The sequence below is a fragment of the Gopherus evgoodei genome, chromosome 9, assembly GCF_007399415.2.
Source record: "Gopherus evgoodei ecotype Sinaloan lineage chromosome 9, rGopEvg1_v1.p, whole genome shotgun sequence".
NCBI lineage: Eukaryota > Metazoa > Chordata > Testudines > Testudinidae > Gopherus > Gopherus evgoodei.
The window spans coordinates 103,967,236-103,983,476 of NC_044330.1; the positions used below are offsets into that span (position 1 = coordinate 103,967,236).

Here is a 16,241-nt window from a genome sequence, read left to right on the forward strand (position 1 = left end):
AGAAAGGAATTGTCTGCCAAAAAAACAACAAAGCAGATGATAAGCCTCCTGTCTCGCCAAACTGAGTCTTTCTCTTGTAGCCATGCAGACAAATATGTACCGTGCTAACCCACAGCCCTCCCAAAGCCCTCTTCCTTGTCACCCTGTATATTCACAAAACAACTTTCTCCAGCAGCCAGTTCCTTATTATCCCTAGCTGTCCCCAACACCTATAAGATCACCTACTAGCCCTGATAACTATAATTCTTACCCTGTTCACTCCACCCCCATCATTCTGCAGCATAGTAATGCTGAAGTGCAACAGACAGTGAATATTGATCAAAATAGGACATAGTAAAACCTGTAAATGTACTGTCAACCACCCCTACCCCCTTGCATGTTTTGTACTGTATGTTGAATAAAGTTTTTTTTTTCTATTTCTTTCACTACGTTTTATTGCTGCTGGAAGTGGTAAATAATACACAATGAGGTAGAGCAAAGCACATCAAATGCATCAAACATTACTGCTGGCTCTCAGCATCAAATTGCTCCCTTAAAGCATCCCTAATCCTTGAAGCCCTTTCCTGGGCCTCCCTATTAGCCCTGCTCTCTGGCTGAGCAAACTCATTCTCCAGGCGTCTAACCTCGGAGGTCCATTCCTCACTGAATCTTTCACCCTTCCCTTCACAAATATTATGGAGGGTGCAGCACGCGGACATAACAGTGGTGATGCTGCTTTCCATCAAATCTAGCTTCCCATAAAGATACCTCCAGCGAGCTTTCAAACGGCCAAAAGCACACTCCACAATCATTCTGCACCGGCTCAGCCTGTTGTTGAACCGGTCCTTGCTCCTGTCAAGCTTCCCTGTATATGGTTTCATGAGCCATGGCATTAAGGGGTAGCGGGGTCTCCAAGGATCACAGTGGGCATTTCCACGTCCCCTACTGTGATCTTGCGGTCTGGGAAAAAAGTCCCGGCCCTCAGCCTCCTGAACAGGGCACTGTTCCGAAATATGCGTGCATCGTGCACCTTTCCAGGCCATCCTGAGTAAATGTCAGTGAAACGTCCACGGTGATCCACAAGCGCTTGCAGAACCACGGAGAAATAACCCTTGCGATTAACATACTCTGATGCCAGGTGGGGTGGTGACAGAATAGGAATATGAGTCCCATCTATTGCCCCTCCACAGTTAGGGAACCCCATTTCTGCAAAGCCATCTACAATGTCCTGCACATTCCCAAGACACACGGTTCTTCTTAGCAGGGTGCGATTAATGGCCCTGCAAACTTGCATCAGCACCATTCCAACGGTAGACTTCCCCACTCCAAACTGGTTCGCCACCGATCTGAAGCAGTCTGGAGTTGCCAGCTTCCAGATTGCAATAGCCACCCATTTCTCCACTGGCAGGGCAGCTCTAAATCTCGTGTCCCTGCGCCGCAGGGTAGGGGTGAGCTCAGCACACAGTGCCATGAAAGTGCTTTTCTCATCCGAAAGTTCTGCAGCCACTGCTCGTCATCCCAGGATTGCAGGACGATTTGATCCCACCACTGAGTGCTGGTTTCCCAAGCCCAAACGCGCCGGTCCAGGGAGCTGAGCACGTCTGTTACTGCCACAAGCAATGTACTGTCTTCACAGTGAGGCAATTCAGCATCATCGTCTGATTCACTGTCACTCTCACTATCACTCACTTTTTGCAGCTGAAGGAATAGCTCCACTGCCAAGCGCGATGTGCTGGCAACATTCATCAATAAGGTTGTCAGTTGCTGAGGATCCATTTTTTAAAAAATTCGCAGAAAAAGCGCTGTACAGTCACAATGCTGCCACACTGCTCCGCATGTGTAACAAAGCACCGCTGGGCGTTGGAAAAGGAACAGGAAGCGGAAAGACAATCACACTTCCTTCCCCTTCCCACAAGCCACAGCGCTGATATGGGACGAGGTGCTCTGTGGGATAGCCGCCCACAATGCACCACTCCCAACAGCGCTGCAGCATGGCCACATCTAACATCACTTGCAGCGCTGGTTGCTGTAAGTGTGGCCACTCTGCAGCACTGGCCCTATACAGCTGTACTAACACAGCTGTAACAACCAGCGCTGCAAAATTGCAGATGCAGACATACCCTAAATAAGAAGGAGAAGGGTGCAAGGATGTAGACCACGGGTTCTCAAATATTTTTTTGCTGGACCCCCCTCCCCCCCCACTTTGAAAATATTGCAGTCAAAGGCATTGAAGCCTTTCAAAAACCGTAAAGTAGGGTGACCATATTTCAAGTTCTCAAATAGAGGACACTGCTGGAGGGAGGCAGAACTGGAGGAGGGGGGGAAACAGCAATATCATACTCCGCCATCCTTACTTCTACGCTGCTGCTGTGGTGGTGCTGCCTTTGGAGCTGGGCGCCCGGCCAGCAGTCACTACTCTCTGGCCACCCAGCTCTGAAGGCAGTGCCTCTGCCAGCAGCTGTGCAGAAGTAAAGGTGACAACACCATACCATCTCGTGACCCCTCCACAATAGCCTGGAGACCCCTTTTTGGGTCAGGAACCCCAGTTTGAGAAACACTGATGTAGACATTAGGGCTGAGCAAAGGAGTCATCAGCAGAGGAGTCCTGGACTAAGACCACAGTATGTCTCACAAAGGTGGTGAATGGAGCCCCATCTGGCTGCTTTACAAAAAGGGATACCTCCAGAAGCAATGCCATAGTTGCTGCTTGTGCTCTCATGGAATGAACTCTTATTCCATGGGGAGTGGGGAAGGTTCAATAGTTGATAACAGAATAGAATGTAGATAGAGATCCATTTGGACATCCTCTGAGTGGAGATTGCTTGTCCCGATTCTTTCGGTTATAGTGATGAATAGTTTCTGGGACTTCCGGATTGGGCTTGTTTTGTGTTTGTAAAAGGTCAAGGCCCACTAGACATCAAGGGCATGGAGTCTCTGTTCCTTTAAGGAAGCATGCAGTTTAGGGAAGAACACAGGTACGTGGATTGATAGGTTCAATGAAATTCAAAAACAATTCTGGGTTGAATGTGGTGTATAAATATAATAAAACCTTATCTTTATGGAACACAGTGTCAACAGGATCCACCATCATCATTCCAAGCTCATCAATCCTTCTGGCTAAGGTGATGCTGTCATAAACAGATAGCTAAGGGTTAATGTCTCTTTCACCTGAAGCACCTGACCAATCAGGAAACCGGATTTTTTCAACTTTGGGTGGAGGGAATTTTGTGTCTGAGGTCTTTGTCTGTCTGCCTGCTTTCTCTGAGCTTTGGAGAAGTAGTTTCTGCTTTCTAATCTTCTGTTTCTAAGTGTAAGGCCAAAGAGATCAGATAGTAAGTTATATGGTTTCTTTTCTTTGGTATTTGCATGAATATAAGTGCTGGAGTGCTTTGATTTGTATTCTTTTTGAATAAGGCTGTTTATTCATATTTCTTTTAAGCAATTAACCCTGTATTTGTCACCTTAATACAGAGAGACCATTTTTATGTATTTTTCTTTCTTTTTAAAACCTGTTAAAGTTTTCTTTACTGGGAAATTTCAGGGAAATTGAGTCTGTACTCACCAGGGAATTGGTGGGAGGAAGAAATCAGGGGGAGATCTGTGTGTGTTGGATTTGCTAGCCTGATTTTGCATTCCCTCTGGGTGAAGAGGAAAGTGCTATTGTTTCCAGGACTGGGAACGGAGAGGGGGAGTCACTCTGTTTGGATTCACAGAGCTTGTGTCTGTGTATCTCTTCAGGAGCACCTGGAGGGGGGAAGGGAAAAAGGATTATTTCCCTTTGTTATGAGACTCAAGGGATTTGGGTCTTGGGGTCCCCAGGGAAGGTTTTTTCAGGGGGACCACAGTGCCCCAAAACACTCTAATTTTTTTGGTGGTGGCAGCAAGTACCAGGTCCAAGCTGGTAACTAAGCTTGGAGGTTTTCATGCTAACCCCCATATTTTGGACGCTAAGGTCCAAATCTGGGATTAGAGTTATGATAGATGGCTACAAGGAATGCAACCTTCATGAAGAGAAGGGACATGGAGCAGGAAGATAGGGGCTCAAAAGTGTGGCCTTGTGAGTCCTGAGCAAACAAGATTCAAGTCCCACTGAGGAATAGGCTTCTGAACAGATGAAAAGGTTCTGATGACGCCTTTCCAAAATCTGGTGGTCAGAGGGTGAGTGAAGACAGAGTAACCTTGCGAAGGAAGATGATATATATTAATCACTGCCAGGAGGACTCAGGAGGAGCTAATCAATAGGCCCGATGCCCTTAGAGAAAGCATACAGACTAAAATGAGAGGAATATCTGCATTTTCTGGAAGAACATTCCTTTGATGTGCCCAAGAAGAAAAACATTTCCATTAAGGCCAGGTCTACACTAGAGACCTATATCGGTATAACCATATCGCTCAGGGGCGTGAAAAATTCACACCACAATGATGTAGTTATACCTACCTAACCCCCCCTTGTGTAAACAGCCCTATATTGACAAGAGAGCTTCTCTCACTGACATAATCTACCTCCCCAAGAGGCAGTAGCAAACTACGTCAAGAGGAGAAGCTCTCCAGTTGGCATAGAAGTATCTGCACTAAAGTGCTGTATGCAAAGACAAACCAAGTAAAACTGCCTACTGGACTCCTTCCTACTATTAGAAAGTATGTCTCATACAGCTGTGAAACATGAGCATTCTAAGGAGGATCATCCAAAAAACAAGCCCTGAGGTAAAGTGAACATGAATTGGTGTGCTTGATCTTGCCATTCTTCTGGGTCAGAAGCTCGGGAAATGTTGGGAGATGATCAGTGCTCAGAATGACATGCGCAGGAGATTCGGCAAAATAAACTTCCTGGGCCAGTAGAGGGAAATCAGGATAACCCATGCCCTGTCCTGATGGTGGGTGCAGTAATGGAGGGAACGCATAGTTCAGGTGATCTGACCAAGGAAAAAGTAGAGTGTTGCCTTGAGAGTGGTGATCTAGGGCTCGTCTGGAGCACTATTCGATGTATTTTCTGTTTGTTATGAAGGTGAACAAACCCCTGGATGGCATTCCCCATAGATCAAAGCTATTGTGCAGTACCGAGTTGTAGAGTTCCCACTCATGGTCGACAGCAAAATGTCTGCTGAGAGAGTCTGTGAGCATAATTTCATTTTCTGGGAAGGACGCTGCTGATAGGGTGATTTAGTTGCCGACACAACAGTTCCACAAACTGACCACTTGGGCACACAGGGAGACAGTAAAAGGACACGGTGAATGCAGGTGAACGGAAGAAAAGCCTTGCATGCCTTCTGGACTGCTTATAATTAAGGATGTTTACATGCCCTGTGTTGAGTGGCTGTCCATGGGGGCTCCCCAACAGAACAGGGATGGGTCTGTGGTAATGGTCCTGTCTGGAGAGGAGGGAAGAAATACCTGTTGAGGATTTGTCCGCTACAGTCCAGAAGAAATCACCTTGGCAGCAATTGTTACTATGAATTGTTACTAGGGTGGTGGTTTGGAGTGTACACCAACTGGAGCCATGCCTGGAGGCAACAAAGGTGGAATCTTGCGAACAGAGTGATATGAGGCATGAGGCCATATGACCTAAGAGAGATAGGCATGTCTTCACCAAGACTTGACTGCTGTTTGTGATGTGGACTATAATACTTGCATCCAACGAAGTGGATATTCACCCACGAAAGCTCATGCTCCAATACGTCTGTTAGTCTATATGGTGCCACAGAACTCTTTCCTGCTTTTACAAATCCAGACTAACACGGCTACCCCTCTGATACCTGATTATAATACTGTTCGTGATCTGCAACTGGTCCATGGGCAAGTATGCCCTTGCAGTGACTGTATCCTGGGTGGTCCCAATGAAGTCCAGAAACTGTGTGCAGCTCAGAGTAGATTGTTCAGTATTTATGCTGACCCCAGGGTAGAGAAGGGATGTAGCATCAGTAGATTCGACACATGGGCCTTCTGGCATGACCTGGCAACAAGGAGCCAGTCATAGAGGCAGGGAAAGACAATAAGACCAAAGCATCTGGTGTGATCTGTCACTACTGTGAATATTTTGGTGAAGACTCTGGGGTGGAGGTGGGGAGGGCTCTATGGTGAAAGAGAGCACTCTGTACTGAAAATGGTCAAAGCCCACCGACAAAAGCATCTGTGAATGGGATGAATATCTACCTGAAAGTAGACGTCTTTGATATCGAAAGTTGTAAACCACATGTCCTTTTCTAAGGATGGAATTACAGAGCCCTACATGACCAGACAAAATTTGAGTGAACTTGAATGAAGTGAATGAGGTAGCAGAGGTTGAGAAGTGGTCTCCATCCATCCATCCTTCTTTTTGGGTATAAGGAAAAAGTTGAGGAAAAGCTGCTCTTTTGGTATTGAGGAGGGACACGTTCTATCACTCCTTGCTCTAACAGAGAGCCCACTTCTTGCTTGAGAACAATTTCCTGAGAGTGCTCCTCGAAAGGTGGAGGAGGCAGGGATGCAAACTTGATCATATACCTAGAGAGGCTGAAGTTCAGTACCCACTGGTCTGTTACTGTACTCCAGATGTTGTGAAAGTGTGCTAGACGACCTTCAAATAGTGTGTAAAGGTGGGGCAATGTTGGGCTTAATGGCTCACAGCTCTTGAGATCCCATCAAAAATAGCGCTTCGAGACAGTTGCAGAAGGTGCAGGTTTGCAGGTCCTTCGAACACTCTGCCTTTTGTGTGGTGGTTCATAGGGCCTCCGATAAAAAACTTGTTGAACCATGGGTCTAGTTCTAGATGACTGTCGATGGAACTTCTTCATGGGGACAGGTGTATATAACCCCAGAGAGCGGAGGATAGCCCTGGAATCCTTCAAGATGACTCATCTGATTGAATAATTAATTTATGAAGGGGAGGTCCTCCAGGGTATTCTGGACCTCATGAGAGAACCGTGACACAGGGAGCCATGGCCCTCTGTCCAGAACAATGGCAGTAGCCATGGCTCTGGAGAATGTGTTAACAGCATCGACTGCAGATTGGAGAGAAGTCTTTGTTATTAGTTTGCTTTAGTCTATCAAAGCCTGGAAACAAGCTCTGTCCTGTTGTGGAGGTCTGTCAGTGAATTCTGTAAACTTGGAGTAGTTCAGAAAGTCAAACCTGGCCATTAGTGCTTCATAGTTGTCTATCCTGAACGGGAGGCCAGATAATGACAAGACCGTTCTGCCCAGTAGGTCTAGGCGCTTACCCTCTTTGTTCACAGTGGTAAACCAGGGGTGTTGCTGTCTAGCCCTTACGGAAGCTGCTTGAATGACCAAAGAATTGGCAGAGGGGTGAAAAAACAAGAATTTAGCCCCTTTGGCTGGCACACAAGAGTTTTTCTGCCCTTTTGGGGGTGGGAGCACAATGGCAGGGGTGTGCCATACCTTTCTGGCTCCATTATAGCTTTATTAACGAGGAGTGCTATTTTGTTGGATCCAGATGGGTGGAAGATGTCATGGAGCTTGTACTTGGATTCCTGAATCTCTTCAAGAGGAATCCATAGTTCCAGGATCATGTTTGTAGCATTGAAGGTGAACTGCCTGAATTCATCTGGGGGGAGGGAAAGAAGACATAGGGGTTACTGCTTTGTCTGGACACAAAGTTGGTAGTCTTGCTGGTTCCAGCAGAACTGCCAGATTCAGTGTGTATTGCTCTTCCTCCTCTGAAGGATCCTGGGGTGATCTGAGCACCTCCTTCAAAGAGAAACAAGGAGAGACTCCCTATCTACTGTGCAGGACCCAGGACCCCCAATATGGCCAGCAGGAAGTCTCGAAAGGGGGATATGGTGGCCCCTCCCCATTACATGGGGTACCAGCAACTCCAAGCTAAACGTGGAGTTTTGTCCCAAGCTGGTGTAAGTCTTTTGGGAGATGGAGGATATATAGGGTAAGGATCAGTCTCCTGATGAGGAGAAAGCTGAGTTCTGTTCCAGAGGTGATACCGTCGGTGCTACTGAAGGAAAGCTGTACCTTCGGGAAAGAACGGGTGATAAACTTCTCCGAGTGGTGTTATGCCATCTCTGGAAAGAAATGGACCCAATGGAAGGGATTCCAGATCCAGGGGAATGAAGATGTTCTGTGGAGCAACATGGGACCCAGGTCTCTCCAGTGTGAGAAGAGTTGTCTTTGCCCAGATCATTGTAGCTTGAGAGGGTGGTATCAAAGATGGTGCCATGGATAGGTAGTGAGCAGTCTTCGTCGGTGCCAACGGATCCCAAGGTTTGGGAGGTGCCACGAATGACAGTACCTACAGATCCCATTTTGGTACTGATGGAGCCCAATATTTATGGGCTTTCTTGTCAAGCCTCTGGGACTTAGGACATGCTAAGGATGGGATGAAATGCCAGGCTTGCTCAGAGCTGACTCCAACTTCTTCTAAATGGATTTTGAGGAAGACTTAATCTCGTGCAAATGAGAGTCCCTCCTGGGTTCCCGAGAAGATCTTGCCAGGGGTTCTGTAGAAGTAGATTATCTGGCACCAGTGTTGGAGGCTCACTCTTTGCCAAGTCAGGCCAATGCGTATGTGGGTCGGAGGCCACAGCCTAGGTCCGATTGAGACCTCAGGCCCTTTTCCATGAGGTGGTTTGGAATGGAGAGTCCCTGCCCTTCTCAAATATGGCTGGGGAATGGTTGGCAGATACTGCACCTCACTGCAATGTGCTTCCCCAGGGCAGTACAGTCCTGGTGGTCATCATTGACTGCGAAGGATGATGGGCAGGAAGCGCAGAGTTTGAAGCCAGAGTTCTGGGAACAGTCTAGTACCAGCATGAGGAAGTGTGAGGGGAAGGAGCATTCCCCCAACAATTAATCTAGCATAAAAACTATGAAAACACAAACTATAAACTGTACAAGATGCTAAAAACTATTTACAAATCTAAATTTTATCTTAAGGGATGAAGCCAAAGCTAAGAAAACAGAGAAGTTCCAACCTGGACCACACGGCAGTGAGAAAGAACTGGAGAGGCAGTCAGTCTGCCTCACCTTTTATCACCTCGGTCAGAGTCATGAGGCGAGCCAGGGCACATGCACAGACCAACAGACATTACTTTCAAATTCTCCAGCTCCAGGTGCATGGAACACATGCATAACCCACAGTGGAGTACAATAGGGCAGATTCATTTAAGATTAGTGGACTAGATTATTTCATGCAAAGTGCTCTATTTTTAGATATACTCCAGTAGCAAGTTTTTTCTGCCATTCCCTACATTCCTGATAGCCAAAACTTTGCACTTTATGAATAAGCAGACTGTAGGAACTGAACAAATTTTTACAATAATTAATACTATAGTTTAAAAACCAATCTGGTCAACATGCCCTACAATCTGGTCAACATGCCCACACACAGCCCCACGAACTTCTGAATGTGCCAACCTGATTGCGACATTTGTATCGAAAAGTCATCTACTTTATATTTTGCTATCTTAACTCTTTTCTGATCTCAAACAGATGGACACAACCACCACCTTATAAGAAGCTTTTTGTTGTTAAAAATACAAGCTGGACAGTGGCATTAGCTTGTTCTCCAAAGTGGGAACTGAGCTCTAGTTCAGTAAAGAAATTTTCAGAAGCTGAAACTCTGACAGTTCAAAATGCTTATTGTATCTGTTAGACAAAAAGAACTTTAGAATGTTTTTAGTTTGTTCAGTCATATGATCAGGTATCCTTTAAAAAGTCACAAACGTTTAAGATTTAAACAGGGATCATGCCATATTGATAAATTCAATAATCTAAATGTTAGATGACGACAACTATTCCAACTGTAGTAAACATACAAAACAAGAATTTTATGGCATTACAATGTATACACCCATTTGTTTTTCAATAACTCTCAATGGCATTATGTTGGAAATTAATACAAGATAAAGCTACTAAATAAGGCTTTACATTCTGCAGGAAAAAGCTAATATCAACTTGTTCACAGAAGCTATTTCACAAACTTTACATTCTTCATTAGGAGTTCAGTGCAGCCCTTTTCACCAAAATTATATCCCATCTCTATTTGCCAATCACAGTTCTTGAGGAAATCATGAAGAAAACCCTCTCACCTGTTCCTCTTGCAGGTGACAATTAGTTATCATCTAATATAGGAAGTGGGTCAGGGAGAAGTTGAAATGGGCTCTGACCCAAAATTTAGAGATGAGCTTTTTTGTCAGCTGAGATTAGTAGTGAAGAAATATCTATGGCATCTAATTTACAGGTAGACAGACAGCTGTCATAGACAATACATCCTAGATTTTTAGGAATGGAACCAAAACCCAGACAAAAACAGTTAAGGGGCCATGGAGGGCCTGAAGAGTGGCCACGGTTGCACAATTCTAACTATTTCTCTTTTACTGACTATTTCTTTAACATTTAAATGCTAATCAGAAGACTAGACACAAAGGCCCTGATCTGCAAACGGTTCTGCATATGCAGAAGCACTGGTCAAAACAGAATTTCCCTTTCATGGGAAACGTTTTGGAAACTAGTAAGAGTCAAGCTCTTACTAGATGATATTCATTTAACATTAATGACAACTGGGGATTAAAAAAAAAAAAGCACAAAATTCTCTACTGTTCTTTTTAAACCAGTAACTTTAGTCCTTAGAGTAGAAAGATTTACATCATTCACTGGGCTAGCCATCTACTAATAGTTTTCTTATAAATCTCATGTTTATAATCTACAAAATGAATTTAGAAAAAATACTAAAGATACATGTACAAGGCTACATTATAAGTAGGTAGTCTAATGTCTACAATATAGTTCCTGAATCTCTCACTAATAGTGTTCCATTTGCCAACACAAGCTACAATTGTCCAAAATAAAATTAACAGGCCTGTTACCACACACAACTGTCTTCATCTTTAATGCAGAAGTGAAACCCCTAGAGGCTAAAGGGTCCAGTAAGTAATGTTCCCTCATGATTTGACTAAACTCTTCACAGATAATTTATTATTCTAACTAAGGGTTTCTCAAACAGGGGTCACTGCTTGTGTAGGGAAAGCCCCTGGCGGGCCGGGCCAGTGTGTTTACGTGCCCCGTCTGCAGGTCCGGCCGATCGTGGCTCCCACTGGCCAGAGATCGCTGCTCTGGGCCAATGGGAGCTGCTGGAAGTGGCAGCCAGTAAGTCCCTCAGCCCACGCCGCTTCCAGCAGCTCCCATTGGCCCAGATCAGCGATCCGCAGCCAGTGGAAGCCACGATCGGCCGGACCTGCGGATGGGGCAGGTAAACACACCGGCCCGGCCAGCCAGGGGCTTTCCCTACACAAGCGGCGACCCTTGTTTGAAAAATGCTGTTCTAACGTTTGTATAGTGCCTTGCATCATGAAGGATCTTAAGAGTGTTTACAATCTTAAACTGAAACACAAATAATAGAGTGATTGCTATTTCATCCATCGCTGAAATGTCACCCCCACCTCCGCAGGTGAATGCAACAGCTGTTTTAACTCCACATAGCACCGCTACAAAATAGTTTAGAATAAAAAATACAGGGTCTAATTGAAACATCGGGAACATTTAGTCAGGCAAATTCTAATTAGCTACCTACATATTTCCAAAGATACAAGGGCAAAAATAGTGGACAAGGTCTCAGTTTTACATCTTACCCAAAAGAGAACAGAGCACCACATACCATTCTGAAGCATTAGTAGTATATCTACAGTTTCATATGGAAAAAACATACCAAATCATATTACCACTTTCTGAAGCATCAGCATCTCATCCAAATATTAAATAACTCTGCTTAGCTACTGAGATGCAACTGGATACAAAAATGCTTCTGTTTTAAATATGAGAAAGACTGTACTCCACTACATTTTATAGAAACTCAAGTTGCTGTTGCCTCCGAAGCAACAAAATTGTAATATGGCAGCGTGCAGATACCTTGACATAAGAGCCCAGTTACATCAGCTCAGGTGGAAAACTGCACATTAAATCCAGTCCAGGAATCCCCTGAGGATAGGTCAGCCAGTTGGCTCTTTCTATCTCTGGCTCTCACAGAAAAACTAATTTGGTGATGATGCAGTGAGCATATGCTCCTGATCCCTGGGGAATGGCTATGTATTTGACAACCTATGTATTAGTTAGAAGTACATTAAAACACATTCCAAGGAGAGGGAGTGTTTTAAACTTTCATCAGGAAAATCAAATACTGCATTTAACCTGAATTACTGTGATCAAATATCAAAAGTGAGCTTGCTCCCAACAGCCACTTTAGGGAGGCGAGATGGAGACTAGACTGGCACTTCCTCAGTTCATTAGCTCCTGGGGAAGGGACTGGAAAGCATGCTTGGACCAAAACCTATATCTCCTGCTCCACCATACAAAAAGGAGGCAAGAAATCTGTGTCCAGAGAATAGGTCTCTTTACTTCACCCTGGAATATGACAGGATGAGTCTGTGGATGAAGTGAGGAACTCTCATCACAGTCCAGGGCTGGGGGGTGTAGGGAGTATGAAGGGGGAGGGGCGCCAGGACTCGGTCTCACCTCAGCCTGTGGATGGGATGGGGGGTGGGGAGAGGCCCGGAACTCTCACCTAAGTCAGGGGATGAGATGGGGGTGAGGGGCAGGCCCGGGTCTCTCACCTCAGCCCGGGGATGGGATGAGATGGGGAGAGGGGACAGGCCCGGGTCTCTCACCTCAGCCCGGGGGTGGGATAGGGGGAGGGGACAGGCCCGGGTCTCTCACCTCAGCCCGGGGGTGGGATGGGGGGAGGGGATAGGCCCGGGTCTCTCATCTCAGCCCGGGGGTGGGATGGGGGGAGGGGACAGGCCCGGGTCTCTCACCTCAGCCGGTGGGTGGGATAAGGGGGAGGAGCAGGCCCAGGTCTCTCACCTCAGCCCGGGGGTGGGATGAGATGGGGGGAGGAGCAGGCCCAGGTCTCTCACCTCAGCCCGGGGGTGGGATGAGATGGGGGGAGGAGCAGGCCCAGGTCTCTCACCTCAGCCCGGGGGTGGGATGAGATGGGGGGAGGGGCAGGCCCAGGTCTCTCACCTCAGCCCCGGGGTGGGATGAGATGGGGGGAGGAGCAGGCCCAGGTCTCTCACCTCAGCCCGGGGGTGGGATGAGGGGGGAGGGGCAGGCCCGGGTCTCTCACCTCAGCCCGGGGGCGGGATGAGATGGGGGGGAGGGGCAGGCCCGGGTCTCTCACCTCGGCCCGGGGGTGGATGAGATGGGGGGAGGGGCAGGCCCGGGTCTCTCACCTCGGCCCGGGGGTGGGATGAGATGGGGGGAGGGGCAGGCCCGGGTCTCTCACCTCAGCCCGGGGGTGGGATGAGATGGGGAAAGGGGCAGGCCCGGGTCTCTCACCTCGGCCCGGGGGCGGGATGAGATGGGGGGAGGGGCAGGCCCGGGTCTCTCACCTCAGCCCGGGGGCGGGATGAGATGGGGGGGAGGGGCAGGCCCGGGTCTCTCACCTCGGCCCGGGGTGGGATGAGATGGGGGGAGGGGCAGGCCCGGGTCTCTCACCTCGGCCCGGGGGCGGGATGAGATGGGGGGGAGGGGCAGGCCCGGGTCTCTCACCTCGGCCCGGGGGTGGGATGAGATGGGGGGAGGGGCAGGCCCGGGTCTCTCACCTCGGCCCGGGGGTGGGATGAGATGGGGGGAGGGGCAGGCCCGGGTCTCTCACCTCAGCCCGGGGGTGGGATGAGATGGGGGGAGGGGCAGGCCCGGGTCTCTCACCTCAGCCCGGGGGTGGGATGAGATGGGGGGAGGGGCAGGCCCGGGTCTCTCACCTCGGCCCGGGGGCGGGATGAGATGGGGGGAGGGGCAGGCCCGGGTCTCTCACCTCAGCCCGGGGGCGGGATGAGATGGGGGGGAGGGGCAGGCCCGGGTCTCTCACCTCGGCCCGGGGGTGGGATGAGATGGGGGGAGGGGCAGGCCCGGGTCTCTCACCTCGGCCCGGGGGTGGGATGAGATGGGGGGAGGGGCAGGCCCGGGTCTCTCACCTCAGCCCGTGGATGAGGGGGGCACTGTTCGATCTCCTCAAGCTCCCCCCGTCGCTCGGGGCCGGCGCGCTCCCGGCCGGCAGCTCCAGGTCCAGCTCCATTTTCTCTTGAGCCATCGCGGCGGCTCCGGCTGCTCCCGCTCCGCCGCGAGGCCCATTCACTGGGGGCGGCCGCAGCGGCTCCTCATGCCGCCCCCTGCCCCGATGCGGCCCGGCCGCCCCTACAGGCCCCGCACAGGCCGCCGCAGGCAGAGTCCGGGGGCGCTGCGAGCCCGGCGAGCGGGGCGGCACCAGCAGCGCCCCATGCTGGGGAGACGAGAGGGGGCGGCCCCTTCCCCCAGCCGCCGCTTCCTCGGCTCCCCGCGCGCGGAGCCGGCCTTGCCGCCGCCGCCGCCTCAGGGGAACAAGCGACCGGGCCCGGAGTCCCGCGGAGAAGCAGTACGCATGCGCCATAGCGAACCTGAATGACAGACGCAACAGAGTCAAGAGATGTCAGCACATGCGCAGTGTAACCGTAGTAAGGCTCCTGAGTTGCAATTGCGCCTGCGCAGTACATCAAGGCCCCGAGAAAGTGGTTAAGAAGACAGGAATGGCCATTGTGGATCTTCTGATAGCGGCCAGTGCCAGAGGCTTCAGAGGGCACGAACAGCACACATATCAAGTGATCTACTGTGTGTGCATCTCCTCCTCCCCCTTACTGATGGGCTGTGCTTGACCCATGCAGTTCCAGTGAGCGCCTGCTCCCTACCTCTTAACGTCTGAAAGTTGGATCCTTGGGGGCTTTGTTATAGATTGTTAACTGGGAGCCCGTGGGCTGGTGGCAGGAACTCAGTGGTCTGGAAGCTGCTATCTCACAAATGCAATATATAATTAAACTGTGGAATTTACCTGATGGGCACGAAACATCCCAGGGCACTTTTCATAAGAATCAACTGATAACCCCAAGTATCGTGGCCATGTTCCCGCTCATCTATCTATCCATCTATCTACTTTCATACTACATACCTATATATCAGCCTCTGAGTTCTTAGTGTTTAGGGGTCATATTTGCAAGCTTTTTCCACAACCGTGAAAACAATCTTTCCCAGAGGATATTGTGAATGCCAAGATGCTAACAGGGTTCAAAAAAAGAACTAGATAAATTCATGGAGGATAGGTCCATCAGTGGCTTTTAGCCAACGTGAGCAGGAATGATGTCCCTAGCCTCTGCTTGCCAGAAGCTGGAAATGGGCAACAGCGGATCGATCACTTGATGATTACCTGTTCTGTTAATTCCCTCCGAAACACCTGGCATTGGTCACTGGCGGAAGACAGGATACTGGGCTAGATGGACCTTTGGTCTGACCCAGTTTGGCTGTTTTTATGTTCTTATAACAAATACCTTTTTTAAAAAATCAACCATAAGCACATCACTTCAGGAGCTGGAGCTATAAAAAAAATATCAATCAGCATGGGACTCTTAATGAAATGTTGAGAGTTGACAATAGTGCAAGCATGTAAAAGCTGGAGACAAAGCATTCTGAGCTGTGAAGCTATCTTCCAGAGATTAGACAAATCCTGATTCTTTTATTAAATGCTCAAAACGTTTCTGTTTGTTAAACCTCTTCCAGCATAAAAAAAATAACACTCACACCAACCACCTACCTACCCTTAATACAGCTATCTAAATAGATCTTCCTAAAATTTGATAAGGAAAAAGAAGTAGAGACTCCATTAAGTCCGTTAGGGACTTCATTACTGATAATCTATTTCATATGGACAATACTCAGACACTACAATGATGTTTAGTAGTACAAACCTCTAAAATATTTATTTATACCAAACTTATTTCTCTATATATTGTTATACTTATTCCTGTATCTATATTTACCTATCATCTTATATATTGTTATAGCTATTATCTGCTGATTACCATAAATATATACTCATCCATGTATCTATCGTCATACATAACCGTTTATATATCTATTTATGAATCCTCATATGACACATACTTCTTTTTGTATATAGCTATTGTTATGGATACTTATCTGGGAACTGCGGCCAATGGGAGCTGTGGGGGCACGTGGAGCACTCCCAGAGTTTGCACCCCACACACCCCCTGCCCCAGGCTCAGCCAGGAGCCCCCTCCCATACTCTGAACCCCTTGGCCCCAGCCAAGAGCCGCACCCCAACTCCGTGCCCCAGCCTGGTAAAAGTGAGTGAATAGGGTTGCCAATTTTGGTTGGATGTATCCCTGGAGACATCATCACATGACATAATCTGCCATTAAAGATTAATCTTTAATTGGGCTCCAGGCCAATCCTGGAGGGTTGGCAAGCCTAAGTGAGCATCTGGGAGAGCGTGCAACACA

At 48.3% G+C, this 16,241-nt stretch overlaps 1 protein-coding gene across 1 annotated transcript in view; it reads right to left on the reverse strand.

Annotated features, from left to right (window-relative positions):
- Positions 1 to 14,280, reverse strand: part of LOC115657582 (protein FAM122A-like) — a 43,026-nt gene extending 28,746 nt beyond the window's left edge. The window contains exon 1 of the mRNA XM_030575625.1: positions 13,890 to 14,280. Coding sequence (XP_030431485.1) covers positions 13,890 to 14,005 — 116 coding nt within the window. The 5' untranslated portion in view covers positions 14,006 to 14,280. The remainder of the gene's footprint in view (positions 1 to 13,889) is intronic.
- Positions 14,281 to 16,241: the final 1,961 nt, after the last annotated feature.